The sequence below is a fragment of the Onychomys torridus genome, chromosome 4 (genome assembly GCF_903995425.1).
Source record: "Onychomys torridus chromosome 4, mOncTor1.1, whole genome shotgun sequence".
Taxonomy (NCBI): Eukaryota; Metazoa; Chordata; class Mammalia; order Rodentia; family Cricetidae; genus Onychomys; species Onychomys torridus.
This window is the reverse complement of record NC_050446.1, coordinates 153,464,923-153,492,602: the sequence shown is the minus strand read 5'-3', so window position 1 is coordinate 153,492,602 and position 27,680 is coordinate 153,464,923. Positions and strand designations below refer to the sequence as shown.

Sequence of the window (27,680 nt, the reverse complement as noted above, 5' to 3'; positions counted from 1 at the left end):
ACTATGTAAAGATGTGATACATTTGTTTGTGCTACATTTGTTTAATTATGTAAAGATGTGTTGCATTTGGTTCGCCTTGCCTGTCTAAGGCACCAGATTGGTTTAATAAAAAGCTGAAAGACCAATAGCTAGACAGAAGAGGGACAGGCAGGGCTGGTGGGCAGAGAGAATAAGTAGGAGGAGAAATCTAGGAGAGAAAAGAAGAGAATGAGGGAGAAAGAGAGGGACACACCCAGAGCCAGAAGCCAGGCAGCTGCCAGCCAGGAGAAGCAGTTTTGAAAGTAAGACATAAAGAAAGAAAGAAATGTAAAAACCCAGAGGCAAAATGTAGGTAAAGAGAAACAGATTAAAATAATAACTAAGGTAAGTCCAAGCCTTCACAACCAATGGCAAGTCTCCGTGTCTTGATTTTGGAGTTGGTTGGTGGCCTAAAAGAAAGCCTGTTACACAAGCCTGAGCTACAAAGAGACCCAATATTAAAAAAATCGTGTTTCATATAGTTATTTGCCAACACATGTAACGTAAACCCCAAATAGAAAAATGTGACTTTTCCAAATCCACTAAGCCAGCTTTGTGGAGAGAGACAATAAATTTGGGGTGGAAGAGTACACAAAAGTTATAGAATATAGGTTCTAGGTCACTGTACTCCGGCAGTAGTTTCCTGCAATTGAATTTTCTGAATCATGACAGAACTACCTAAGATCAAGCTAGACCTTTGGATCAGAAGTCATTTTGAAGCCAACCAAGAATAAAGGACAACTGGGCACTGGGCAATACTCATTAGAATCTGCGTTGATGTAGGACTTGGTCCCAATACCTTTTGCTTGCCAGTTCTTAAAACTCTTGCGTTGGCCCAGTGTACTCTGAAGCTTTCTGAACTTCACAGAACTCCAAGGAAAGCTCCAACCCAAGACTGGCCAGCGGATTGCTCACAGTCGGTCTGAAATCCTTTCTTTTGGTTCTATTTCCCCCACCAGGAGGAAAGCGTCAGATTATCAGGTAAAATCTTTCCAGACGAGGAGGCAGTTAGAGTGAGCTCGGACATCTATCTCCCTAGGACCCGCGACTCCTTCATGCTGCAGGCCCCCAGACAGCTGTCCGTCTGGCAGCTGGCTCCGGGTCACCTGGCGCACCTGCCAACGGGCCACGCCCTCGGTCCCTGCTCCTCCCGCTCCCTGCAGGCAGCTGCTGCACAAGCCCCGCCCCCGTCGCGCAGCGGCCTGGGGCTCGGGCTCTGGCCCCGCCCCCTCCAGCTCCCCAACGTCCTCGGCGTCGAGCCCAAGCCTGCGCCTGCGCCTGCGCCCTGAGGCTGAGGTCGGGGCGCGCCTTGGCTAGAACGCGGAGAGCGGCGGGCGGAGCAGCCAATGGGCGGCGGCGCTGCCTGGCGGCCGGGAGGCGGGGCCTGCGCGGGGGTTAGGTTAGCGCGAGGCGTGACCTAGTTGACAGGCTCTGAGGTGCTGCTGTGGCGGCGGCCGCGGGGCAGAGCGAGCGAGCGAGCGAGCGGGCGGGCGGGCGGGCGGGCTGCGGGAGGAGGGCGGCGACGGGCGAGCGGCGAGCGGCGCGGGACGCAGCGCCTCTGCACTTTTCCCACCCGAGTGTCCCCCCCTCCACCCCCTCCCCCCCACTCCACACACCCTGTTTGCCCGTGAGCCTGGGGAACTTGCAGCTTAAAGCCAGCCACCCCCACGGCAGCATGTACCCCAGCAACAAGAAGAAAAAGGTGTGGAGAGAGGAGAAAGGTAACCGGCCCCGAGGCCCCGGGTGCGGGCGGCGGGTGGGTGGGGGGGGGGGGGGCCCGGCGCGGCGGCGAGGCGCCCTCCGCCCGCAGCCTCCTCGCGCCTTCTCGGCCGGTGCGGCTCCCGCCCGCGGCCGCGTGCACGGCGCGCGCACCCGGGCCCCGGCCGCGCGCCGCTCCCGGGCACCTGCGGCTCGCGCACGTGCCGGCGCGCACACACCCCCTGGGCGCCGGGTCACCACGTCCCCGGGCGTGTTCGCCTTCGGGACCCCGGCTGGGAGTTTGCACCACCCGCCCGGTGTCCCGCAGACAGGTGCCGGCGGGCGCGTGCCCAGGCTGCTGCTGCTGCTGCTGCTGCTGCTGCTGCGCCTAGGCGAGCCTGCACCTGCACCTGCTTTCCCTCCTTTCCCCCCCTCCGCCCCTCCCTCCATCCCAAACTGGCGCGGGGCGCGGGGAGGGGGTGGGGGGGAGGGTCCCCGCTCCGCTCAGCTGCAGTGTGACTTCTGGAATTTGGAACCTAGAAGGAGCATCTGGTCGGCGAGGCTAAGCGGCTTCGGAGGAGAAGTCTGAATGGGCTTTCCTCAGCCATGTGTCTCTCGGTTCCATCCCCATTCATAGTGGGAAGTCGCACAGAGTAAGACTGCGTGCACTCTGTGAATGAACCCTTCCCCGAGTTGTGTGCACACGGAGGCTTATCCAAATCCGTTAGATTGACAGTGGCACTCATTCCTTTAAGAAGTGGAACTGGTGTGGTGGGTTTTTTTGTTTTTGGTTTTTTTTTTTGTTTTTTGTTTTTTCTATCTTTTTTTCTGTCCTGTCTGTCTCTTCTCAGGTTCACAGGTCATATTTTGATGTGATGCTTGACTCTCTGGCGTATTTTCCATCATCGTTTCACCTTTTATTCCTACCCCTTCCCATTAAAGATAAACCATTTGCATTGCTGCTACTAACTTGAACGAAATCCGTATATGATGGATGAAGTTGAGCAAGGGTGCACAGATTTCTCCGGGCTGTCTTACAGAACGGAGATAAAGGGGTGAAAGTTGGTTTTCTTGCCGATAGCTTGTTAAACATTTTCATTTCAAGCCCCTGGCCTTTATGAACCTTTTGGCCAAACAGTAGCTGCAAGAGTGAGGATTAGAAAGAATTCTCAAAATAGTGACTGCTTTAACAATGCATAGAAAAAGGAGCGAGGAGGGAAGTTTTCAAATTCACTGCAGGCAGGGAAGGCGTAACATGACTGAACTGCACAGTTAAAGTGCCCTTTAAATACTGAAAGATCTGCTTCAGCGTCGTTGTCCTAGTGACTGTGAGTGTTGAGAGAATTAAATTTAAGACGCCACAAAACAAATGCTGTTTAGAGCCAGGACCTGATAGCAGGGCTGGAGAGGTATAGCTCAGTGGGAGAGCATTTGCCGACCTTCAGTAGGCCCCTCTTCACCCAGCGCTGGGAAAACAAACAAACCAAACACTAAAGTAAATGAAGAGTCCAGGAGAGAGTGTGTATGTGAGACAGTGTGACATTTAGTAGTGCTCCTCTTTTGTAGTAGCACCTTCACCTGGACACAGTGCTGTGAGCTTTGGAAAAACCACACCCATTTTTTGATGGTCTTGATATGTTAACTTTGTATAATTGATGATAATAAAACGATAGTGTAAAACCATTGACATTGTTCTCACTAACAGGAGTCATTGAAAGTATAGTGAATATCTAAAGACTATTTATTTCTGTGTTGTGTTAGAAAAACAGCTCCTAAAGTAACAGCTATACACTGGGACTGTGATGAGCAGGCGTTTCAGAATCTCTCTTTAATATCTCAATTTTTTTTGCCTTTTGTTTCTTCTAAAGGGAAATTATGACCAAATATTAACAAAAATAAAGAAGCAAATGCACAAAGAAGGCTTCTAGTTACTTTCTTTTATCCCATACTGAGCTGTTTTTGCATGAAGTTAAAGGGAAATATGAAGAAGTGAATTCTTTGTATCTGTCCTCTCAGGATGTCCCCTTTTTGGAATAGTAAAGTGTGAACTATCATCTGTTAATCCACCAAAAAGGAGCTCAGGATTTAACATACAATAAAGAAGCCAATGGGATTCATGCCCCTTTCCTCTCATCCCACTGGAGAGTTGATGGCTTAGTACTTTTGCAGCTGTTACTGAAATCTAAATGAAGGCTTACCCAGTTCATTGAAATGTCAAGGCATTTTAGAAACATTTTAATTCAGTACCCCATGTAGGAAGTAGAACTGTTTATATACTTGATTCACAGAGAAAGGTTTCACTATAAAGGTGAAGCATTAGTAGAAGGAAGTTTGGCAACGCCTGAGAAACTACGTGTGTGTCTTTTGCTTTCCATTTGTTTTACTGCTTAAACAAGTAATGGAGGACTTCTTGATTAATATTGTGTTACTATTTTGAGCCCTAATTTAGAATCATTTCATGTAAATTTTCATTTCAAGCGTTTTTTTTTATTGTATTACATTTGGTGGTGTTTTTGTTCTAAGTATGTACATTTACTTTTAAATAAATAGAATGACAGTCATTTCTGTCTGTAACTTCTGGCATATACATAAACAGTGATTCATAGTGTCCCTCAGCCTGATGTCTAGCTGTAATAATTCTGCACTGTGATCTGAACTTTTAAAGCAGTGCTTTTGCCACTGAGGGTCAGTTCCCTCTTCTGACTTTGTGAGCCAATTCCAAAGCTACTTCTTTCAACCTTCCTATTCTACCTGTTATTCTGTAACAAACAGGTGACACTGCCTTTATAATTCATGGAGAAATTAAGTCTCACTGGACAGTAGCAGCCCTAAGATGCTCTCCATGGTGTCACTATGCCTGTTTCCTTACATTTAATTTAGGTTTTGTTCCCATTTTAGAGGGGGCACTTTTCTTCATTGTTTTAGGTTAGATTAACCCTTGTGCTTATGCTCTTTATTCAGTTGCTTATTGTCTTTGAGATCGTGTGCCATCGTGTATTCATTCTTTGGATATGTGTAATTTTTCACCATCTTCGTCTTTTCTCTGCTATCTGTAAGAGTGGTCTTAATGTTTGACCTTTCCCAGGGATTCACCTTGAGCTGTGCTCCTTGTCCTCGCTGCCTCCCTCAATCCCTCCTTCCTTCCTTCCTTCCTTCCTTCCTTCCTTCCTTCCTTCCTTCCTTCCTTCCTTTTTTGGACACAGTCTAATTCTGTGTAGCCTAGGTTGGCCTAAAACTCATTCTGTAACCTGAGTTGGTCCTGAACATGTGGCAGTCCTCTTGGTTTGACCCCCCCCTAAATGCTGGATTATAGGTGTGAGCCACTCAGGCTTCACTTTTTTTTCTTTCTTTCTTTCTTTTTTTTTAGTATCCCAGAGTCTCATGGATTTCAGTTATACTTGAATGAAACTAGTGTTTCTAAAGTCATTGAGTAATGATGATGAACATAATAATAGTTATTGACGTCCTGTTTTGTGCTCTGTGCTGTTTTTAATGCCTTATATGGGTTATGTCATTTGATTCTCCCAACTCATGAAAGTAGAAAATGGTATGAGATAATGTAGGGTTAAGCTTTAAATGCAGTTGTCCCATTTCAAGTCCTAGTTGGTCCTGGTCTACAAGCTCTGGGACGTTATGTGAGTTGTCTGGCCTTTCTGCCTTAGTTGCCTCACCTAAAAGTTGGGGAGAATACCTGTAATTAACTCATGAAGAACTGAAACATAAAGAGATGAGGTAATTGATCTAAGACTATATGGATTTATATAATCATTTAGGTCGAAGGCCAAACTCTGTTTTCAGTGCTATTGGTTACCCAGTTGATAAGACAGTGGCTTTGTAAAATAATTGTTTTCTCTGACCTTGTGATAAGACAGTGGCTTTGTAAAATAATTGTTTTCTCTGACCTTCCTGTAGAACTTGATAGTATTTTTCTCCTTATATGTATTAAAGCTCTTTTCTCTATATCACTTGGACCTCACAACCTTGGTGACAACTAGATTTTATTTCGGTTATTCTCCTTTGTAACTGTTGTCTAATTTAACAAATTTTCTCTATTGGTGAAATTATTAAGGCCACTCCACGTAGTTAAAAGGGAGGTTTATTTTGTGGGGTAACTTACAAGTGAAGGGGTAGGTTGCAGGGTCTAGCGCAGTCCGGTGGTGTTCTCCTGGAACCAAGCAAGAGCCCTCCTCTTGATCCTCCGTCTTCTGCTCCCTCCTTTGCCCCGCCTTGTGGGCGTGATCATTACCGAAGCCTCAGTGGGGGTTGGAACTTCCAGGCCAATGCTGGGATGGCTATCCACTACATTTCTCCCCTCCCCCCATTTTCTGTCCTCTCTTCCTCTAGGACCAAAAATTTATTTCTTACATTAAAAATAAGTAGACTTACTTTTTTTCTGCTTCCTAATGGATCATCTTGTGCACAAACCAGGATATTCATAATGAAGTTTAAATTAATGTCCCCCCCTTTTTTTAAATAGAAGAAGGGCTAATGGCCCAGCATGCCATACAAACCCCTGTACAGTTTTTCTCTTCTGTGGTCCTTCCCTTCCAGATAACATCTTACAGTTTCATTAAGCTATTTACATCTCCTTGTTTTTGTTGTTGTTCTGTTTGTTGATGTGTCCTTATTTTTTTTCCTCTTATCTGTGCTTCGTTAGTCATGACTTGTTATAAAAATTATTTTAGTGATACAAACATTGGAAACACTTGGCACCCAGTGAGCTCTTTATAAACAGCATCATCTGCTATTCTAAGATGCTGTTTTATATTTTAATCTTAGAGTGTATATTTAAAGTATGCATATTCTACCAGCATAATGCTATTACTGAATTGAGAGTACATTTTCATTGTTGTTGGCCTTGTAAAATTGAGGAAACAGCTTTGTAGTTATGTTTCCTGTGCTCTCAACTGCTTGGACATACCTGTCTCAGCAGTCTGCACTTTATTTAATTGATACTCTTTTGTAACTTACTCATTTGCTCTTTTGCCTTGTAAACTGAAGAATCATTGTTCCTGAAGTCTGTAAATGCATCACCTAGCACACACTCCATGTTAGTCGGTGATGATAAAAAGAGTAAATGACTTTACTCATTTCTTGGGCCATTTTAGGACCTTAGTCTCAACCAGCTTTGATTTTACATTTCTTGCTACTGTGGAATTAATTTGACCTCTTTTAACCCTCAAATATGAAAGCATTGGATTGCATTTTGGTATTCTTTAAATCTTTGGTTAGTATAGCATGATTAATATTTATAAATGTATTCAGTAGTTCCCAAGATTAAAATTTAAATACAAATGGAGATTCTGCTTTTATTTTGCAAGAACGTTTGCTGAAGATGACCTTAGAGGAGAGACGCAAAGAATACATAAGGGACTATGTTCCTCTGAGCACCATTCTGTCATGGAAGGAGGAGATGAAGAACAAGGGCCAAAATAATGGTAAGTTTCTCAAGACAATTTTTAGGCAGATGCTGTTCCCATATATATCTTGTAAGACAATTGTTGACAGAAATGAATAACTGATATTCACGAATGAGTTATTTTTGAAATTATTATTTGGTTGCTTTTAGTTACCCATCACATCCTTCTTAAGCTTAGGAATGTATAGTAACATAATTTGTGTTCTGAAATATATCATGTTTTCAACACAGTGGTTTTTATAAGAACTTTTTTGTTTTTTCAAAACTATTCTGCATCAGATCTTAAGAGAAAATACTATAGACATTTAGTCATTGGTGGTGTGGCATTTTGACCTTGAATTAGTTTCATTTCCATTGGATTTTCTTTATCTTATTGTAAGGGTTGCATATGGCTAAGAGAGTATATTGCAATACAGGAAAACATTTTAGAGCACTTTAGAGAATGTATGTTTTATATGGTATGGCATTATGTCTACATGTAAAAACATTTGACAAAATTTACTTGGTGTTTTTGGTTTGAAGAAAGTCTGGATTGTATTAGAGTATAAGCAGATTTTAAACATTAAAAGGTACATGAAAATTGGTTATTCAGTATCAAGTGGTCAGCCTGAAATCATATACACATAAGCAACACTAAATGGAATCAGCAAATTGTATTTGTATATTTATGCATAGTATTTATATGTATACATAATATCCAAAGAAAAAGAGGCTATTTGTGGGGGGGATGGGAGGGGTTGGAGGGAGGAAAGGGAAGGAAGAAAATAATGTAATTATATTTTAATAATTTTTTAAGTTTCTAAACAGAAAATTGTACATTTAACAGATAATTGATATACTTTCCTCAGAATTAATAGTGTTAATCTTGATGTGAGGTTTAGACAAACAGCATACTTTGGAGCAAGGAAATTGACTTTATGAAGTAGACTTGGACAATTCCTTTTCTCAGGTTGTGTCCTTAGACTGATGACAATACACAGTACCTTGGGATCAGAAATAGAAACCCAAGCATGGAAGTGTGGACAAAACCTGTGGAGAAAAATAGCTGATTTAAGCTTTGGTGTTTGTAAAAAGAACACAGTTGGGTTGAGCTTTAGACACCTTTCCTTCTTGAAAGGAGGAACAGGTGTGGTGACACGTGGGGAGCTGGGGCTAGAGCATTGCTGCAGATTTGGCAGCTTGGGTTCTTGGTGACTTCAAGGCCAGTTTAGGCTGCATAGGCAGACACCATTTGAAAAAACAAACACTGCAACAATAACAGAGGCCAAGCTTGTTAGGCTGAGAGTGAGAAGACCTTTTTAATGGGTAGGTGGAGCAGTGACTTTACCTTGGTTTAGTGGTGTCATAGAGCAAGCTGATTAGGATGTTCATGTTGGACCTGCTTGCCCCATAAAGGCAAGCTGTTTTTAGTAATTGTCTCATTAAGACATTGGAGAGAAGTTAGTACTGTGTAATATAAGATCACAGGGCCAGAAATCAGGAAAACAGGGTTTTCTGCCTCCTTGTGTGGGTCTCAGTTGTTTCTTATTTGGTTATACATAGCTGGTATTGAATAATTAGCTCCATGCCTAGCCAATATCCCCCTTTGTTTCTGCTACTTTCTTTCCTCTGATTGCCTTCTTGGTCACTGCAGTAGCTGGTCATTTCTGTAAGGACATGGCACATGATGTTCCCTTGAACAAATTTAGTCTCTTGGGATAGAATTAGAGTCCTACTGCTGCAGAGTATTCAAAGAGCAGTGTTGGAACATTAATGTTTAGAAACTTGGTTTTCTTGATGACTACTTCTGTTTTCTTTATTTCATTGAATTTTTTACATTTATTTATTTGGTGTGTGTGTGTGTGTGTGTGTGTGTGTGTGTGTGTGTGTGTGTGTGTTTGAGTGTATATGGGGGCAAGTTACATTAGTACCACAGCCCACGTGTTCAGGTCAGAGGATGTATTATAGGAGTCAGATCCCCACTTCTGCTATGTGTCCTGGGAATATAGTTTAGGTTGTCAGGCTTGGTGGCAAGCATCTTTATCTGTTGAGTCATTTCACTGACCCTGGTTATTTCTCTTTAAAGATTCAGCCAACAAGTTACTATATTTGGTAGAATTTTATTGTTAGAATTCACAGTAGTTTGGTGTGTTCAGGGGTACCACATGCTAAAATATGTCTACTAAATTAGAAAATATACATTGAATACACCTGACATGTTCTTTTCTTATATGACACTGTAAATTTAATCCTGTGTCTCAAATCCTGTGTCTCAAATATGAGCTTATAATTTATAAGTGATTTACAGTTATTTTATGCACCTTTTTCTCTGTTATGGTATTTTGAACCTTGAAGGCATTCCATGGGGAATTAGGTGATGTGATATGAATTGTATTTCTGTTAAACAATGTTTTATTCTATCCATGTGACATTTGAAATGTTATTTGCCCTTGTCTGTTGTGACCTGAAAACTGATGGCTGGCCTTGTCCTTGTCCTTGAAATGTAACAGCTCATTATATAAGTGATGTTTGCTTATTTCTTCAATTGTACACACTTTACATATTCTTCATATGCACTTTCTTTTTGTCATCTCTTCAGTACTAAGTATTAATAAAATATTAGTCAAGGCAGTTTTAGTACTTTAAAAGATGTTTAGTTAATTGGTGAATAGGAGCACAATACATTATGTATACATGTACATTATGCATGAAATGTCATAGTAAAATTTATTTTGTATAATTAGACACAGTGGGAAGTTGCATATATGAACTCATAGTGATTATGTCAGCATGCATAAGAACTGAGCGATCTCCAGCCAGATAAAATCCCGTTGTGGATGTGGGCATGAATTCCCATCCCTAGATGAGGAGCTATTGGCTTTTGACAGCTGCTGAGAGATAGTTTTTTTTAATGGTATTACCCCTGGCATGTTGACCACACTCCAAGCAGGCCCCACACCCACTAGTAGGTGGCTAGTACAAATTAGACTTGATGGTTTTAACAAAAGAAAGAAGGAAAACCAGAGTTGGGTGAGCAGGGAGGTGAATCAGGGAGAAATTGTGGGAGGGGAACAACATAATCAAAATACATTGTGTAGAAGTCTCAAAGAATTAATAAAAACATTCCTTAAAACAATAACTATGTATAATTAATATATGCTAATAAAATACTGTGGATAACCCAGGCCTTTCTTTGTTCATGCCAGAAAGCTCTCTACCAATTGAGCTACATCTCTATTCTCTAGGTCGTTATTTTGAATGTTTGACGTGCAATTGAGGAATAAAAATAACACAGTTTTATACTTATTTTATTCAAATATCAAAATATTCTTTGAAAGTAGTTTTATTAGAAAACGTCACATTTCATATCTTATATATGCTTGCATTCAAATCTGATAATAGAGGTCATTTAGAAAACACAACTCTAAAATTCTGAGGTGTGCAGTCTGTAATTCTGAATTACTTAAACATTTTTTTGAGGTAATTGGAAATGTTTTGGCATATATAGGTTGATTAAAGAGTAGAGGCACATTTATAATCTTTAGCTTCTTTCATATTAAAATTAGTAAGATAGCATAGAAGTTCAATATTATTGATTCTCCTTTCATTTGAACTGATTTCTACTCTTAAAAATTATTTCTGTGAGAAGTGATGGCCCATCAGCTGTGGTACTGTTTGTAATTCCAGTATCCCAACTACTTGGGAGGATGAAGCAGGCTAGAGGTTTGTCTGGACAACAGTGTGGTGTCTTTTCTCTTAAAAACATTTTTTTTTTTTTTTAATGAGAAAGAAAAAAATTAAGCCCTAACCACTGAGTCTTTTACTCTCTTTACTTTGAGATCTTATCTGGGTAGATTTGAAATCCTGTTCAGTGAATGACTTGTGTACTGAGCTGAAAACTAATGTTTAGAAGTCATAAAAACTTACCTTTTTTTCTTTGGACATGTTCTAAATGTCGTTTTTAATTATACATCCTCTGGTTATTTTATATATGAATGTAATGTATTTAGAGTTATATCCTCTCCCCACTAGCCCTCCAGCTCCTGGAACCATCCCTGCCTGCTTCCAGACTGCAGGTCTGCTTTGGTTAAAAGTGTATCTTAATCATCTTTCAAAATTAGTATATAACCTAGTGCTTTTATTTTAGTAAGCTTATAATAACCACACTTGGATGGAAGTATGTTTATTAATTATAAGGACTGAGGAAATTAGAATGTAAATGGTTGTTCTATAGAACAGTATATGGAGAAGGATGCAGGTAAGAGTTTAGTTTAATTCTTTGTTTTTGTTTTTTCCCTTTATCCCCTTGTGATATTTTATTTGTACTGAAATGTGATTTTATTTGTATATTAATAAAGTTGCCTTGGGGTCAGAGCAAGCCATAGCAGAAGCTGGGTGGTGGTGGTGCATGCCTTTAATCCCAGCACTTGGGAGGCAGAGCTAGCTAGGCAGGATCTCTGTGTGTTCAAGGACACAGCCAGCATGGCGACATATTCCTTTAATCTCAATACCAACCATAGAAGACCTGGAGGTCTGTATAGAGAGGCAGTGACAAGGAGGTCATGTGGTTGGGTTTACAACCAATGAGAAGGCAGAACAGAAAGTCTATATAAAAGACAGGACACATGAAGTAGCTCTCTTGCAGAGAGGAAAGACAGAGCAGCAGTGAAGGGTAAGGTTTTCAGCTCTCAGCTATTACTCTGACCTCTTGGCTTTTAACTCTTCAATTGGCTCAGTGTTTCTTATTTAACAAGACGGTTGCATCTGCATCCCCTTTTATTGAAAATATATATTTTTCCTCACTTAACATTCCTTGATTATGATTTGTCCTCCCTCTACTTCTCCTAGTTCCTTCTCACTTTTCGCCTCCCCCACCTGGATCCACTCCGTCTTTGTCTCTCATTGGAAAACAGACTTCTAATGGATAATAATACAATATAAGCTAAAACAAAAATTAACAGATTGGAATTGGACAAAACAGAAAGAAAAGAGTCCAAGAGAAGGCACAAGAATCAGAGACCCGCTCCTTGGCACACTCAGGAATCCTATAAAAATACAAACTTGAAGCCATAATATATGTACAAAGGACCTGATGCAAACCTGTATAGGCCCTATACATGCTGCCTCAGTCTCTGAATTCATGTGTGCTTTGATTACATTGATTTAGAGGTCTTTGGTTTTCTTGGTGTCTTTCATCCCCTCTGGCTCTTATACTTTTTCTGTTGAAAAACAAAACAAAACAACAACAACATAGCAATAAAAATATTCCTAATGGCATTTTGCTGTGCTCATGATCAGCGCCTTGCTCAGCCATCATCCGAGAAGCTTCCTCCTGCAATAGATGGGAACACAGATAGAGAACCATAGCCAGACATTAATGCAAAGAATGACAGACCTTGGAACACTCAACCCCAAATGGATATCTCCATCAAATTCTTCCCATCAGGCCTCAAGGAATCCTGAGGAAGAGGAGGCAGAATGAGTTTGTTTTTAACTGAGTAGCCGTAAAAAGAGAAGTTGGGGCTGGAGTAGTGGTAGAGATGGCCAGTGGATAAAGTGCTTGCTATGCCAAGTGTGAGGACCCAGACTTTGGATCTCTAGAACCCACCCAAAAGCCCAGTAGGCATGGTGGCTACTAAATCTCAGCACTTGAGAGGAAGGTACAGGGGATCCCTAGGGCGAACTGGCTAGCTAGGTTAGCTGATCAGCAAGTTCTGGGTTCAATTGGGAGTCCTTGCTTCAGTAAATAAAGTGGAGAGGAATAGAGAAAGACTCCCAGTGTCAACACCGAGCCTCTACTTGCATATGTGTATATGCATCTGCACACATGAACACCACACACAGCGCACAAACAGACACACACACACACAAGATAGAAAAACAGAAGTACTGTTTCAGACTTTTATGGTATTAATTGCATTATTTTATTAAATGCTGGATTTTGTTGAATGATAGGATATAGTTGGAAATGACAAAATAGTTGAGAAATGGTATTAAAACAGGATGGGTTTAGTCCAAGCTTTTAGGAGGCAGGGGCAGAGCAAGGCAGAGCGGGGCAGAGAGGGGCAGAGGCAAGTGGGTTCCTGTGAGTAGAAGGCCAGCCTGGTTGACAAAGTGAGTTATAGGCCAGCCAGGGCTCCACAGTGAAATGTCTCAAAAAATGAACAGCCCACCAAACAAAAACAGGATGGAATTTATAGAAATCTAAAAATTAGAGAAATTATTTCTTACTTCATTTCTCTGTTTTGATCTCTTTTTCGATTCTATTCAGCTTATGTACTATACTTTGAAAGTAAAATAATCTTCAGAAACAGAAAAGAGCAAAACTGCAGTTTCTTAGATACAGATCTTTTGAGTATATGTAATTTTAGTTTTCCTTTGTAAATGATCTTAATGTGAATTTGATTTTAAAAATCTTCATTTTGGGGTTGGAGAGATATGTCAGTGGTTAAGAGCACTGGCTGCTTATAGAAAACCTGAGTTCAGTTCTCAGAATTTGGTCTGCTCACAATCACCTGCAACTCTAGTTCCAGTGGATTCTGTACCCTTTTCTAAACTCTGTGGGCACTGCAGGCACATGATACACAGACATACAAGAAGGCAAAACACCAATACATATTATGTTGTGAAATAATAAAATAAAAAATTTAAAACTATAAGACCACTTTGATTTATTTTGTAATCAATCACAAAGAGCTAGTGTACAACTAAAATCTATATCTAAACAAAACAAAACAACAAAACAATTCTGAAATCCTAACATGGGCTTTATTCTCCAAGCTTTTGCTTTTTTGTTCTCTTTTACAGCTAGCCATCTTCCTTTCTGTTTCTGGAGGAAGCACTGTTCATCTTACCTGCATAATTATTGTCATCTTTAAAGTCTTGAAGTTGAAAGACTTCTATTCCCCCCAAAGTTTTCCTTTACTCACTTTGAAACAGTTTCTTTTCTATGTTCCTTTCCATAGAGTGATGATAGCAGTTGGCACTATGTAGTCAATAGTAAGGTTATCTGATGAGGGTCTGTCTCTTTTATGATACTCTAATTACCATGAAAATGGGGACTGTATTGTCTTCAATATTCTTTGTGTTCCAGGTTTTCTAGAGTAGTGCTTTTTACACAATAGATGGTGATTAATTGTCCTATGAGGTGACTAAATGGTAAACTCATTTGCCCATTAATATTATCATTTTTTTCCTTCTCACCTTTCATATTTTATACAGATTCACATGAGAGCTTAGAAATTAATCCAGATGTTTATTTTTTTTTAAAACAACTTTTGTGTTTCCATTATTCAGGTTTCAGGACTGTTTGTTTCCTCATGATGCTTACATAAGGCATTCTTCGTTATGCTGTTTAGCCACATCTCATATTCCCCTTCTTATTCTTATATCTTCTTTCTCTCATCCTTAGCCTCTCATTTTTCTTCTTAATTATAATCTTCCATAGATTTAACAGTCTCTAAAATCTGTGGATCCTTACAGTATTTCAACTTTCCCCTCTAGCTGTTTTTACCCACCCTAAATTTTTTCTTTTAAATCATTCTAATAATTACTCTTTATCTTACATACTGACTTACCCTACTTCCTTCCTACTCCTAATTTTATTTTTTATTTGAATTAGCCAGATTATTTATAATGCTGATAATAAATATGTTGCATCTTTGTAACATAAAGTTGGTTCAATTAAGTTTCAAATGTTGTATAACACAATGATAAATTTTAGTAATGAAGATTTTACTTAAGTTGTATATACATCTTTAATTGAGACAAGGATGCAAATTCATGGGTGAATTGCATTGTATATTGTTATTTTGTATTAATGTTGTTACAACTTCAGTTTTGATAAATCTAAATGATAACAGAATTTAAGTTAAATAAGTGAAAATATGTATAATTGAGCCTGTTGCATGAATTTTTAAGATTGCCAATAATAACAATTTTAACATGTTTCTATTCTAAATGCATTCATTTTGGCATTATTGATTCTTCATATTCAATAGCAGGAAGTTATTTTAATATTACATCCATTGCAAAGTTAGTAAATTTGCTTCAAAGCCAACTATGACTACAGATAGAATTTAGTTCTTGAGTCACACTAAATAGCTTGTACATATTTTGAAAATAAATGGTAACTATAACTGAAAACATTTAAATTTCTGTTTAATGATGTTCTTGTGCAGCCTTGAGCACTCACTGAATCAAACATTTATGAAGTATTTGTGAAGTATTATTTGACTTGTGAAGTGGAGAAGATAAGGTATATGAAGTTCTGTAGGAATTCACAATCACAATGTTTCTGCTTTTCCTCTGCTTCATTTCAACTACTTTTTAGATGGTTTGGACAACACATAAATATGCACTGCCAATGTATCACTGAGTATTAAGTAAATTGTTCTTGTATAAAGCGTGTTAAAAGATAGCAACCAAACCAATCTTAAATCTTATTTTTAAAAATACTTTAAGGATAACTTAGAATCATGGTTTCAAGATAATATATATATATATATATATATATATATATATATATATATATATATATATACACACACACTAAGTAAATTTCACAATAATGTGAGTTTTACTTAAATATTAGTTGCTCAGTGTAAACAGACACCCTGAGATTTATATAGGTTGGTGGTAGCCAAAGAGAACAAACTTTCAGTTTTAGTGGTCTTCCTTTGTGAGTCTTCATAATGTGCCTGCCTCCCTTTATTTATTTTAAATCTATGAATTTCATGACTGTCTTCTTTTATGGAATATTTAATTGCTGAATTTTCCATAAGTATTGAAAACAAGAATTGAGGTACAGCTTATTTTTGTACTTTAGCTTTTGATTTACAAGGCTGTGGATTATTGCTATAACACAGTATAGATAATGAATGAAGTTTAAGAGAAGTGGCTAAGTGTATGCCCAAGCAGTTGAAATCCTGTTAGATTTTGAAGACTGAGATGTACACAAACAAACTTGAGTATGATGAGGATAAATTTGTGACTGTGCATATAACAATTTAGAGGCTCTGAAGACTCCACACCCTTTCTGGTTCTTTAAAGTAATTCATTGTCCTCTTTTCCTTGGAGATGTCTCTTCTTTAATATTTTTCCTATGTCTGATAAACGCACTTTATTATCTCTGTATCAGTTTTCTAATAATTTTCATTCATTCTTGGATTAATTTATGGGTGTGTGTGTGTGTGTGTGTGTGTGTGTGTGTGTGTGCGCGCGCGTGCCCGCATTCAGGGATGCAGGAGGTTGCTGGCTTTTCAATCTACTCTTGTAAGATTTTAAACTACTTAAATTTTTTTATTTTTATAAAAGATAAAATTTATTATTTTAATCTTTTCAACAGTGCTGCTAGTATAGTGCAAGATTCCTATTGTAGTCATTTTGAGTGTAGAATTCAGTGGCATTAAGTAAATTTACAGTGTATGTAGCCATCCCTAGCATTCATTACAGAACTTTTCCTCTTTCCAAATAGAAAATTTGTACTTGTGAAACAAAACTGCTAGTTTGTCCTACTTAGCCAGTTACTGTTACTAGTCTACATTCAGTTTCCAATTTTGTTAGTTCTGGATGCCAGATGTGAGTACAATCATACTGTAGTTGTCTTTTGTGTTTGGCCTGTTACACTTAACACACTATAGATTCAGCCATATTGTTTCATGCCAGAATTTTGACTTTAGTGTCATATCTTAGAGATTAAGTCAAGTATTATGAAAACTTTTTTTTTAAAGTTTTATGGTGGCTGGGAGGTGGTAGCAGACGCCTTTAATCCCAGCACTATAGTGGCAGAGGAAGGTGGATCTTAGTTCCAGGCCAGCCTGGTCTACAGAGTGAGTTCTAGGATAACCATGGCTACACAGAGAAACCCTGTCTTGAAAAACTAAAAACAAACAAACAAAAACCCAAAAAAACTAAAAAAAAAAGGTTTTATGAATTTTTGTTTTACATTTAGTTTTGATTTACTTTGAGTTAACTTTTGTGTTTAATATAAAGTTCAATTTTATTCAGCATGTAGATATTCAGTTTTCTAATATATTTTATTTAAAAGTCTGTTCTTTTATAACGGCTTTAACTAGCTATGGTAGTACTCTTTTTGACAGTCAGCTTTAAAATGTCCCATTGATCTATAATCTGGACTAATGCTCAGATCACACTGCTTTTTTTTTTTTTTTTATCAGTGTAGCTTTGTAGTAGGTTTTGAAATCATGAAGTGTGAGTCCTTCATTTTGTTCTCTCCCCCCCCATGATTTAGTTGTATTTGATATTTATTGAGATTCCATATGAGTTTTAGGGTTGTTTCTTTTCACAAAAACACCTTCAGGATGTTGATAGAGATTTTGTTGAAGCTGTAGATCACTTTGGTTAGTCATATTATCTTTGCCATGTTTAGTCTTTCAATCATTGGTATGTCCTTTTGCTTACTTATGTTGCTTTTAATTTTTAAAATAAGTTATTTAAATTTTCTATGTAGAATATTTCACCTCCTTGGTTAAATAGCTTTATTCTTTTTCAAGTCATTATAAATGAAATTGTCTTAATAATTTTCTTATCATTGGTTACTTTTATAAATTCTACTGATACTTGTATATAGTTTTGTATTTCACAACTGTTCTGAATTCAAGCTAATGATTTTTTTTTTTAAAGTCTTGCTGTATATAATAACTGAACAGAGAGAATTTTACTTCCTTTCCACTTTAGATGCCTTTAATTTCAATATCTGGTGCACTTACTCTGGTTCAAATTACTATCTTAAGAAGTAGTGAAAGTTGATGTCATTGTCTTATTCTAATTTATGGGAAATGCTTTCAGTTTTTCACTATCGAGTGTGATGATATTTGTGGATTTTTGGGTTTCTGTAGCACAAATCTTAAAAAGGTCTTATTAATAAGATCAAACCTGAAAGCAGGTATTGGGTTAAAGCTGAAAGATCTGAGAAGCAGAACAAGCCACAGCTACCTCACCTCACCAATTCCTCAGCTGACCCTGTTTCCTCATACTGGAAAACTCTGTGTCCTCATCTGAATGGATCTCAGCTGAACTGCTGCTAAAAGCCTAAAAGCTTAACCAGCACTAGTTCCTGGTTTTCACGCCTTATATACCTTTCTGCTTCTTGCCATCACTTCCTGGGATAAAAGGCTCTTGTTACCATGCCTGGCTGTTTGTAATGTGGCCTTTAACTCACAGAGATCCAGACGGAATGCTAGGATTAAAGGCGTGTGTGCCACCATTTTCTGGCCTCTATATCTAGTGGCTGTTCTGTTCTCTGACCCCAGATAAGTTTATTAAGGTGCACAATATTTAGGGGAACACAATATCACCACAGGTTTCTATTACTTCACAAAAATTTTGTATATTTCTGTTATGTTTAGGAAATTTCCATTTTATCTCAAATTTACTGAATGTGTTTATCATGTGAAAGAGATTTGGTCAAATGTGTCTCTGTGCCATTGGAGATAATAATGTAGTTGTTACTCTTCATTCTCTAGCCTCCAAATTTTAGTAGATTGTATATTTCTGGGAGTATATCAATGTCATTTAGAGGTGTAGGCCTGGCAATGGTGTATGTAAGTTTCATTCACATTTTAGATCAAATATCAAGTCATATGGCCATATTTAATTGTCAGGAATCTGAAAACCATAGTGTAGTTACATACTCAAGAAAAGAGCAAAACAGAAAACTAGTTTTTGTAAATAGCAGTATACAACGTCACCACTCACATGGCTTATTAAGTAATCATATTCTGTTGAAAACAGCTGCAGAATACACTATTAAAGAAGGAAAATTAAGCATTGCCAATTAAACTATTGTGCATTCTTTAAAAATTATTAGTTTCAATAAATATAAAAAACAAAACTGTCTCTTTGAATTTATTCAAGTATTCCTTTCATCACATTATCCTTGAACATACATGTAAACAATTGAAATAAATTGGTTTAGGTATTCAATCTTCAGATGTCTTGACTTTCAGTCCAGTGTATCGCAATGATTTCTTTCCACCCCAGTTGTTGATGGGTATCTTTTCCCACAGAATATTGTTTTGTGGAGTTGAGAGATTGGTGATATAGTACTACTTAAAAATGTACTCTGCTTCCTGCTGAGTTTTTTTCTAAACCAGTTGTACATCTGTTCTGCAAGATTTAATGTTGGCATTTCCTGATATTTTCAGAATGTTTTCAGCCAATTACTAGGATTAATATCCTTTTCACAAATGATCATTGAATAACTTGTCTAAGTGCTGAGAGGTTGCATTTGTCTTATATCACCAGAAATAATAACTAAACTATTATAAACCAAGGAATACTGTTAGTGCAACTCCAACAGCAACAATAATTGTCCTAATTGTGTTGTAGCACCTGCCAAATTCAGAAGTGTTAAAGTGTTTTAAAATAAATCTTTGAATTAGAAATATATAATAAATTTAATTTCAATATAAATCTAAAATTTTGTGTGGGTGTGTGTGGGTGCTAGAGACAGAGTTTCATTATATAACTCTGACTAGCCTAGACCTTACCGTGTAGACAGACTAATCTTAAACTCAGGGAGATCCACCTGCCTCTGCCTCCTGAGTGTTGGAATTAAAGGCATGTGACACCACAGCTGATGAGTCAGTTTTTATATTTTAATATTTGGGAATTTTCCCTCTACTTATGCCTAGTCTAATAAAAATACTGTTTATTGAAAGTTACTAGACTGTATTTTAGCACATCATAATGTCTATCTTAGAAAATGATAATATGTGGTAGGTAAGATGGTGACTAGCTATTTTTAACAGTGCGAGACAACATTTTGGAGCGTTTGTTTGAAGTTAAGCATCTGGTTTTAGAACAACATAATAACGGTTTTAGAAAACTAGTTTGTCCCATGTGGAACTGACTCTTGAAAGTACACTACTTGTCATTGGAAATAAATATTCTGAGGGGTTCTGGATGAAAATCAGTCAGGTATAATGAAAGTAATTTCTTTATGGTTGATGATTGAACAGTTGCCTGATGTGCCTGACTTGACTGTGAGATTATTGTTTTAAGATAATCTAACCTTGTATTTAGTGATACTCCCTTTCTGGCCATTGTTAGTAATGTATAACATTACTTTTGGTGATTGAAATACCTGTGAGGTTATTCAAGGGCAACTAAATTCAGATAATCCTATTTATAATTAAATGATTAAACACGTTAAATCAGGCCATTCTTTGCAATATTGATTGGCCTAGTGGGAAAGTGGAACTAAGAAATGGTATTTTTTCCCTTAGATTTGCTTGTAAAATATTGTAAACCTGACTTTTCTGGAAGCATAATCTGTCATTGATTTTCTTAGGATTTACTTGATGATAGGGCAATTGTAAATTTTATTTGTATTAGTAATATGGCAGTTTTAGGAAATGACTCATCTACCTATCTACACCTCACACACCTTAGCGTTGTTTTTTGATTTGTTTAGATAGACCTTGACAGAGCAAAATGTGTACTTCCTATCTATAGATTCATTACCGTGACTTGTTGCTGTTTTCACTTTCTCTTTTCACTCCCCACCACTCCTGTTTTGCTTTATTCATTTGTAATCCCGACCACTGTGTGACTTTATTAATGGATTATGAGCTGAGAGTTGAAGACACTGTCTTAAAGAAACACCTTGGTTGGAGCTGGAGACTCCACTCAGGATAATGTTCTTGCCTGGTAGGCAAAGCTGTGGGTTGGATCTCTGGCGGCATCATCATCATCATCATCATCATCCAAAGCTGTGGGTTATAATAATAATTAGGCAAAACTGTAGGTTGGATCCCTAGCAGTATAACAACAGATTAAAATAAATGAAAAGGTCAGATATATGTAAAGCATAAAAATTCAAAGCAGTACTATTTCAGTCTTATGGACATATACATATATAAAAATACAAATCCAACAGGGTGATAAATATCAAACTTTGGTTTCCTTTGGGAGGAAAAGGAAAGCATTTTTCTCTCATCCAGATTAAAATTTAAAAATTTTCTTTACACTCAACAGTGAATACTTAACTGTTTATTCAGTAATACTTTATACTGCTTTGCATATTTAAGCTACCTTATAATTTAAAAAAAAATAGAGGAAGGTGGGAGATGTAGCTCAACTGAAGATCGTTTGTCACTCATCAACTAAGGCCTTGAGTTCTACCTTCAGCAAAAGGAGGTAGTAAGAAGTAACTTAACAGTCAATCCGATTTTACTTGTAGAAAGTATAGTAAAAATAGTTAAACATTGTATGAGAAAAGTTTAAATAGAGTAGATAATGGAAAATTATTAGGTGAGAAACAGGAATTCTGGAAGTAAATATATACACATAACATATGTAGCAGTTTGTAAAATAGTAAAATGAAACTTTTCCTGGAGTTAAAAAGAAAAAAAAAACCTTCAAATGAGGCACACTGAAGAAAACTTCTGGTAAGACCAAACTTTTGAATTTCAAGGACCACCAACAAAGAAAAATCAAGTTTTCTGGTAAAGTTAAAAAGGCCTAACCAAAAAATTAACTTGAGAGGTATTTGCTGCTTCTATGTAGCCCAGTATCTGCTAAGGAATAGTGGGAAAATTTCTGTAAATTCTGAGATGAAAGTGCCATGATCCTAGAGTTCTGTGTATAAGCAAAACCTTGTCAAATGTGAAGATAAGATCATATTTCTTCAAAAGGAAAAATCTCAAGTTCCAGTAATGAATAAAACATAAAGTTAAATCTAAAGAACTGCTAAGAATGTACTTTTAAAGGGTTATACAGTTTTAAAGAAAGTACTTGTAATAAAATGGTAGGCATGGAAGAAAAATGACAATTGAGGAATGAAATTATAGGTGATTTAGTACCACTTGTGCTAAAACGAATGGGAATAGGTTGGAGTTTAAAGAAAAATACACTGTGTAGTGAGCAATGTAAAGAATTCCTGTGTACAGAGTTGCAGGAGAAGGTACATGAAATATTTGTTGGAAATTTGAGGAGATTTTTGGTTAAAGAAAGTAAACGATCTGTTCATCAAGACTCCTCTATCTGTGCAAAGGAACTAAAAGTATTTGAGGGGGCAAGAAAGCAAAGCATGGTGGGTCCCAACTGAAATTGCTGCCCTTGCAGGGCTGAGGCAGGAAGATGGTTAGTTAGTGCAAGGCTTTCTGAGCTACATAGGGGGACTCTGTCTCCGTGAACAATGAATCAAACAAGATAAAGTGGTGCTGTGTAATATGAACAGCACTGAGTAGTAAGAAAGCATGATACTGGTGCTACATATTTTGAGAAAATTTCTTGATGATACAAAGCAGGCTGAATGAGAGGAACAGAGAAAACCACAATTGAAAATGATAAGTTTTTGAGGTTTGGTAGAACTCAAAGAACTCTTATTGATGGCTATTAGAGTCGAGGGGTTCTATCACTAACATGTGCACCCCCCCCATGCATATTTGTAGCCCTCAAGTGTTAAAATACTCCATGCCCACAAATAAACTAAACCTGAGGTCGGGTCTTGAGTCTAATTTGAAGGTAGATGGTTGACTGGCATACACTAGGCCCTGGACTAACACCCTCAAAATAAAAAAAAAATTAAAATTAAAAAGGAAAATTAATAAAAAGAAATAGAAATATTAAACCAAATGAACAAAACGTTCCAACCACTGAAACAAAACTTTGTGTTTTTCATGGACTCAAAGAATTGGATGGACTGTAGGGGTGCTCATGAGATTAACAGATTTTAAAACTGTGTGAAGCAACTGGTCCTCTGCCTTCCTCCTTTGTACAGAATGTCAACAGGAATGTCTTCAGAGCAGAGCTGTGGCTTCTGTTGTGCACTTGATGATTCTGGAGGTTTTTGACATGTGTTGAGAGTGTTCACGGAGGGAACTGAGTTTGATCTTAAACCTGTAACAAGTCATTGGAAAATAATAGGGCCATAGATCTATGGGAGAAATCTAGTTAGATAGTTCTGGAACATTATTAATGATTTTGGCTATCATGGGTCACTAAAAAACCAATAATATAAAATATAAAATTAAGGGGAGAAACTTACAGAAAGCCAACAATACAAAGTAGAATGTTAACAACAACAAAAGATTCCTAGGAAATTGAAACAATGCAAGAAATAAGTAGAACTTAATGTTGTTTTCCCAACATGGTTAGGATAAAATAGTCAATCAGGGCTTTTTGAAAGATGAAATATGCCGAGGTCCCAGAATCTAAAAATCTGACTGTTAAAATTTTCAAAGGAAGGAGTGGAAATTGAATTATCAATGTAGAAATAAGGTTGAATTTGAAGATAAAAGTGAGATGGGGCATAGAAATCAGCTACTTCAGTCTTCTGAGGAGAACAGAACAGAATAGAAAATAAGTAATAATAAAACAAAATTCATAGTGGTCAAGATTTATGTGAATACTAAAATGAGTGAGTGATATTGATAATGTACTCATAAGAAAAGAAGCCAGGATATATTGTGAAGAAGCAAGATGTGAGAACAGTGTGGTAATATGATACTTGTGGTCAGAAATTATGTGAAAGTTCATAAAATCACAGGAAAGAGTAAAGAATATGAAATGTTAATAAAAGCTTCCTTTTGAGAAAAAAACAATGGAGAAACAAAAGGAATATTTTTCCTTTTTTCTTAACACAATGCTGTTCTGTAAGGGACACTATTTAACAATTGAAGTAAAAGTTATATTGGCTTAAAAAGAAGGTTGACCACATTGAGGTAGCAGTGGTGATCTGGACCACTTTAATACTTGCACAAAATCACAGACCTGTAGCTTCTTTATATAATACAGGTTTCAATGACTTTTAAGAAACTTATTTTGAAACTCACATAAGTGTTTTCACATATTTCTCTGCAACATTTTACTTTTGCATAGAGTATTACTGTGAGGACGACCAATAATTCCATTTTGCATTAAGATTTTATGCATGATATATATGTATTGAATACCCTAAATATGGACTTTTTTTTTCTTGAGGCAAGATTCCATACTGTCGCAAAGGCTAGCCTGGATTCACTAAGTAACTGGCCTTGAGCTTGTGACAATCCTCCTGCCTCAGCCTCCTTGAGTGCTGCATTTATAGGTGTGAGCTACTGTTGCTTTACTCACAAATTATAATATCTGGTATCTTTTGTGGAAATGAGTCAGAATATATATATATACATTAAAATAATGAATTGTGGAGAAAAAAATCCAAGAGAATGCCAGTCAAGATTCTGAGGCATATTCTTATGGTTTGTTTTGGGTTGAGTGTAGGAATTGCTCAGTATTAAAATAGTAGTAATGAGAATAATCACGGAGATATGAAGGTGGCACTCTGGACCACCTGAAAGGCTCCACCCTTTTTATGAAGAGATGGATATAGTCCTTGGTCTCAATATACCACATCTACTATAAACTTCTGAACCCTCCACCATCATTCAGGATGCATCCCTAAAGTTGGAGAGATGGAGAATGTCATGGGAGAGAGAACCTGCAGATCCTTGCCTGAGACAAGTTATGGAAAGAAAGTTTTACAGGTATTCTTCTTCTTGTATATTTTACTTGGTGACTGTGCTTTAAATGGATTGAGCTGTTACATTTTTAATGGAAGGGGTGGGTACTATGGGGAAGGTTTGGGAGATAGATGGCAGTGATAGAATGGAGAAGCAGTCTTTTCCAAGAGTGGTAGAAATTTTATGAAAAATAGCACCTTTCTGTTTTTGTACTGCTTTTACTGTCATCACAATAAAGGAAATTGTATCATAGTCTTGAATTACAAACTTGAATGGGTAATAAGATTCACCCAGGGACATTGGGTACACAGTATGAAGACTTAATAGTAATAGCTATCAGTAACTTGTAAAATCCAATGGAAAATGTTTAGAATTGTGAATTATATTGGTTTTTAAAATTTTGAACATGTACTTTAAAACTTAATTTGCAACAGGCTTTTTTATTATCTTTTCTTTGCTTGTGTTAATTGGCTGCTTAACCATTTGACACCTGATTTACTTCTAAGTCTTGACAATGTTTAACACAGCTATGTGTTTTAATTAAGTGGCTAATTAACTAGAGCTCCTTAAGTCTTACTTTCTTGATTTTTTCCCTAGAGTAGTGGAGATTTAAGTGCTCAGAGTTTAGGAAATGGCTTTTATGATAGCTGTAGTCTGACTACAGCTTAAAATATTGCAAACTTTTTTTTTGACTGTGTGCCAGGAAATTTCATAGAGATTTTCTACAAATACTTTTCAAAATTTAGCATATGATCATTGGTAATTCTCTTATGCTTGGAAGTGATAAGAAGTACATGTGGTTATAGGGAAAGTTGCATTTTAAACAGAGCAGTTGGAACTTACATCTGTAACAACCTGTATGCATGTCTATATAAATTGGCCAAGGTAAAATAAAAGCACACACCAGTAAAAGTTTATTCAGTTTTTTTATTTTGCTTTATTCCCTAGTGAGAATAAGAAGTGTAGCTTTTAAATGAGAGAATTTTGTATAATTTTCTTACCTATCTATTTATTTATTTATCCTAACTTGGGCAATAGAAAAAGTACTTTATCTGATCTTGTCTTCCAGTCCATATTGAATCAAGGAAGACTCATTGAAGACTCCTTTGAGAACAGTCTACTTTGAAGAAGGCAAACAGACAAAAAGGGTGATAGAATCATGCAGTTCTGTTGTGTGGGTAACAGTGTGAACTTCCTGAAGGCAAACAAAAAGGATGGGAGAAACTTGCAGTTCTGTTGCATGCCTAACACTGACCTTCCTGGACTCAACATTGGGAACTGAGAAGGGAGTTGAGAAATGATGGAATTTTGTGAGCTTTAAAGAAAAAATGCTGGTCTTTAGTGTGGACAGACAGTTGGACTTTAGATCTAGGACTGTGTGTAGTCATCAGTCTTGAACATTCGAAACACTTCTTTGTCCTTTATGGATGATGGTAGCTGGCTTTCATTTCAGCAGTAATTCCAAGATGAATATACATAAATAGTGTCTGCCAAAACCTAAAACATAGTCTGTGTATTTATTACTAGAGCTTTGTAATTTATCCCTCTTGTATTTAAAAATTTTATACTATTCAACCTTAATTGTGATTTTTTTTTGTCAATAAATAACCTTTCAAAAGAAGTATGGTTCCTATTCATGTTGTGATCAGTTCTCTAATTTGCACCATAGATAGCTTAATAGAATTGAAATTTTATTTTTTCTTCATATTGAGTATGCAGTTTATGGTACATGAACTTACTGTTTGTTTTTCTTCAGATTTTTCTGAGACTTTATATTGCATTTATATTTTTTACAATAGCATTTTAAAACTAAATGTATTGTGATGCTAGAGAAGATGATTTAGCAGAATATCTTTTATTTCTTCTGTGACAATTCCATACATGTAAACAATGTATTGTGATCATATTCATCCCCAACTTTCCACTCTCATTTCCTCAAAGTACTCTCAGCTTGTCCTCCTTTCACAGTGATGTACTCCTCTTTCTGTAGTTTACTGACTGTAAATTTACAGTCAAAATTAATATTGACTGGTGTTACTTCCTTGCCCTTGTGCAAGTAACCATAGCTACAGCAAGTTCACAAGTGCAGCCGTTATGTCTAGAGATAACATTTCACAATATTCCTCCCCATCTTTTCTTTTACCTTCTTTCTTCCCTCTCTTCCATGATGTTGCCTGAGCCTTGAGCAGGGTATGTTGATATTGATATCCCAATTAGGTCTGAGCACTCAATAGTAACTTACTCTTTGCACTTTGGTCATAGTCTATGTACTGGCTGCTGACTTTTTCTTCTTTGTTGTTAATTTATTTTTTTCTCCTTTTTTGTTTATTATATTTGTGTTTTAATTTTACACATCAGCCATGGGTTCCCCTGTCCTCCCACCTCCAGCCACCACCTTTCCCCCAGCCCCTCCCCTCCATTCCCATCTCCTCCAGGGCCAAGACTCCCCTGGGGATTCATTTAAACCTGGTGGATTCAGTACAGGCAGGTCCAGTCCCCTCCTTCCAGGCTGAGCAAAGTGTCCCTGTGTAAGCCCAGGGTTCCAAACAGCCAGCTCATGCACTAAGGACAGGTCCGGGTCCCACTGCCTGGGTGCCTCCCAAACAGTTCAAGCTATTCAATTGTCTCACTTATCCAGAGGGCCTGATCCACCTGGGGGCTCCACAGCCTTTGGTTCATAATTCATGTGCTTCCATTCGTTTGGCTGTTTGTCCCTGTGCTTTTCCAATCTTGGTCTCAATAATTCACGCTCTTATAGTCCTTCCTCTTTCTCGCCAAATGACAGAGAAATGGATGAGATCTACATGAACAACCTGGACGACAGTGGGAGTAATGAAGGGCAAGGTTTGAGGGAAAGAAAGCTTAGGGGAGCAGGAGATCCAAGCTGGATCAAGAACAGAAAGGGAGAACAAGGAATAACAGACCATGATAAATGATGACCACATGAGAACAGAATAGGCAGAGTGCTGGAGAGGTCCCCAGAAATCTATGATGATACATCCTCTGTAGACTGCTGGCAATGGTCAAGAGAAAGCCTGATCTCACCTAGTCTGGTGATCAGATGGCCAAACACCCAAACAGTCGTGCTGGAACTCTCA

The 27,680-nt window shown here is 37.6% G+C and overlaps 1 protein-coding gene across 1 annotated transcript; it reads left to right on the top strand.

Moving 5' to 3' along the window:
- Positions 1 to 1,525: 1,525 nt before the first annotated feature.
- LOC118583203 (ADP-ribose glycohydrolase MACROD2-like) lies at positions 1,526 to 26,180 on the top strand. Its single transcript, XM_036186601.1, has 4 exons — positions 1,526 to 1,739; positions 7,038 to 7,154; positions 24,512 to 24,606; positions 25,652 to 26,180. Exons 1-4 carry the CDS (start codon positions 1,694 to 1,696, stop codon positions 25,706 to 25,708), a joined length of 315 nt encoding a protein of 104 aa, XP_036042494.1. The 5' UTR covers positions 1,526 to 1,693; the 3' UTR covers positions 25,709 to 26,180.
- Positions 26,181 to 27,680: the final 1,500 nt, after the last annotated feature.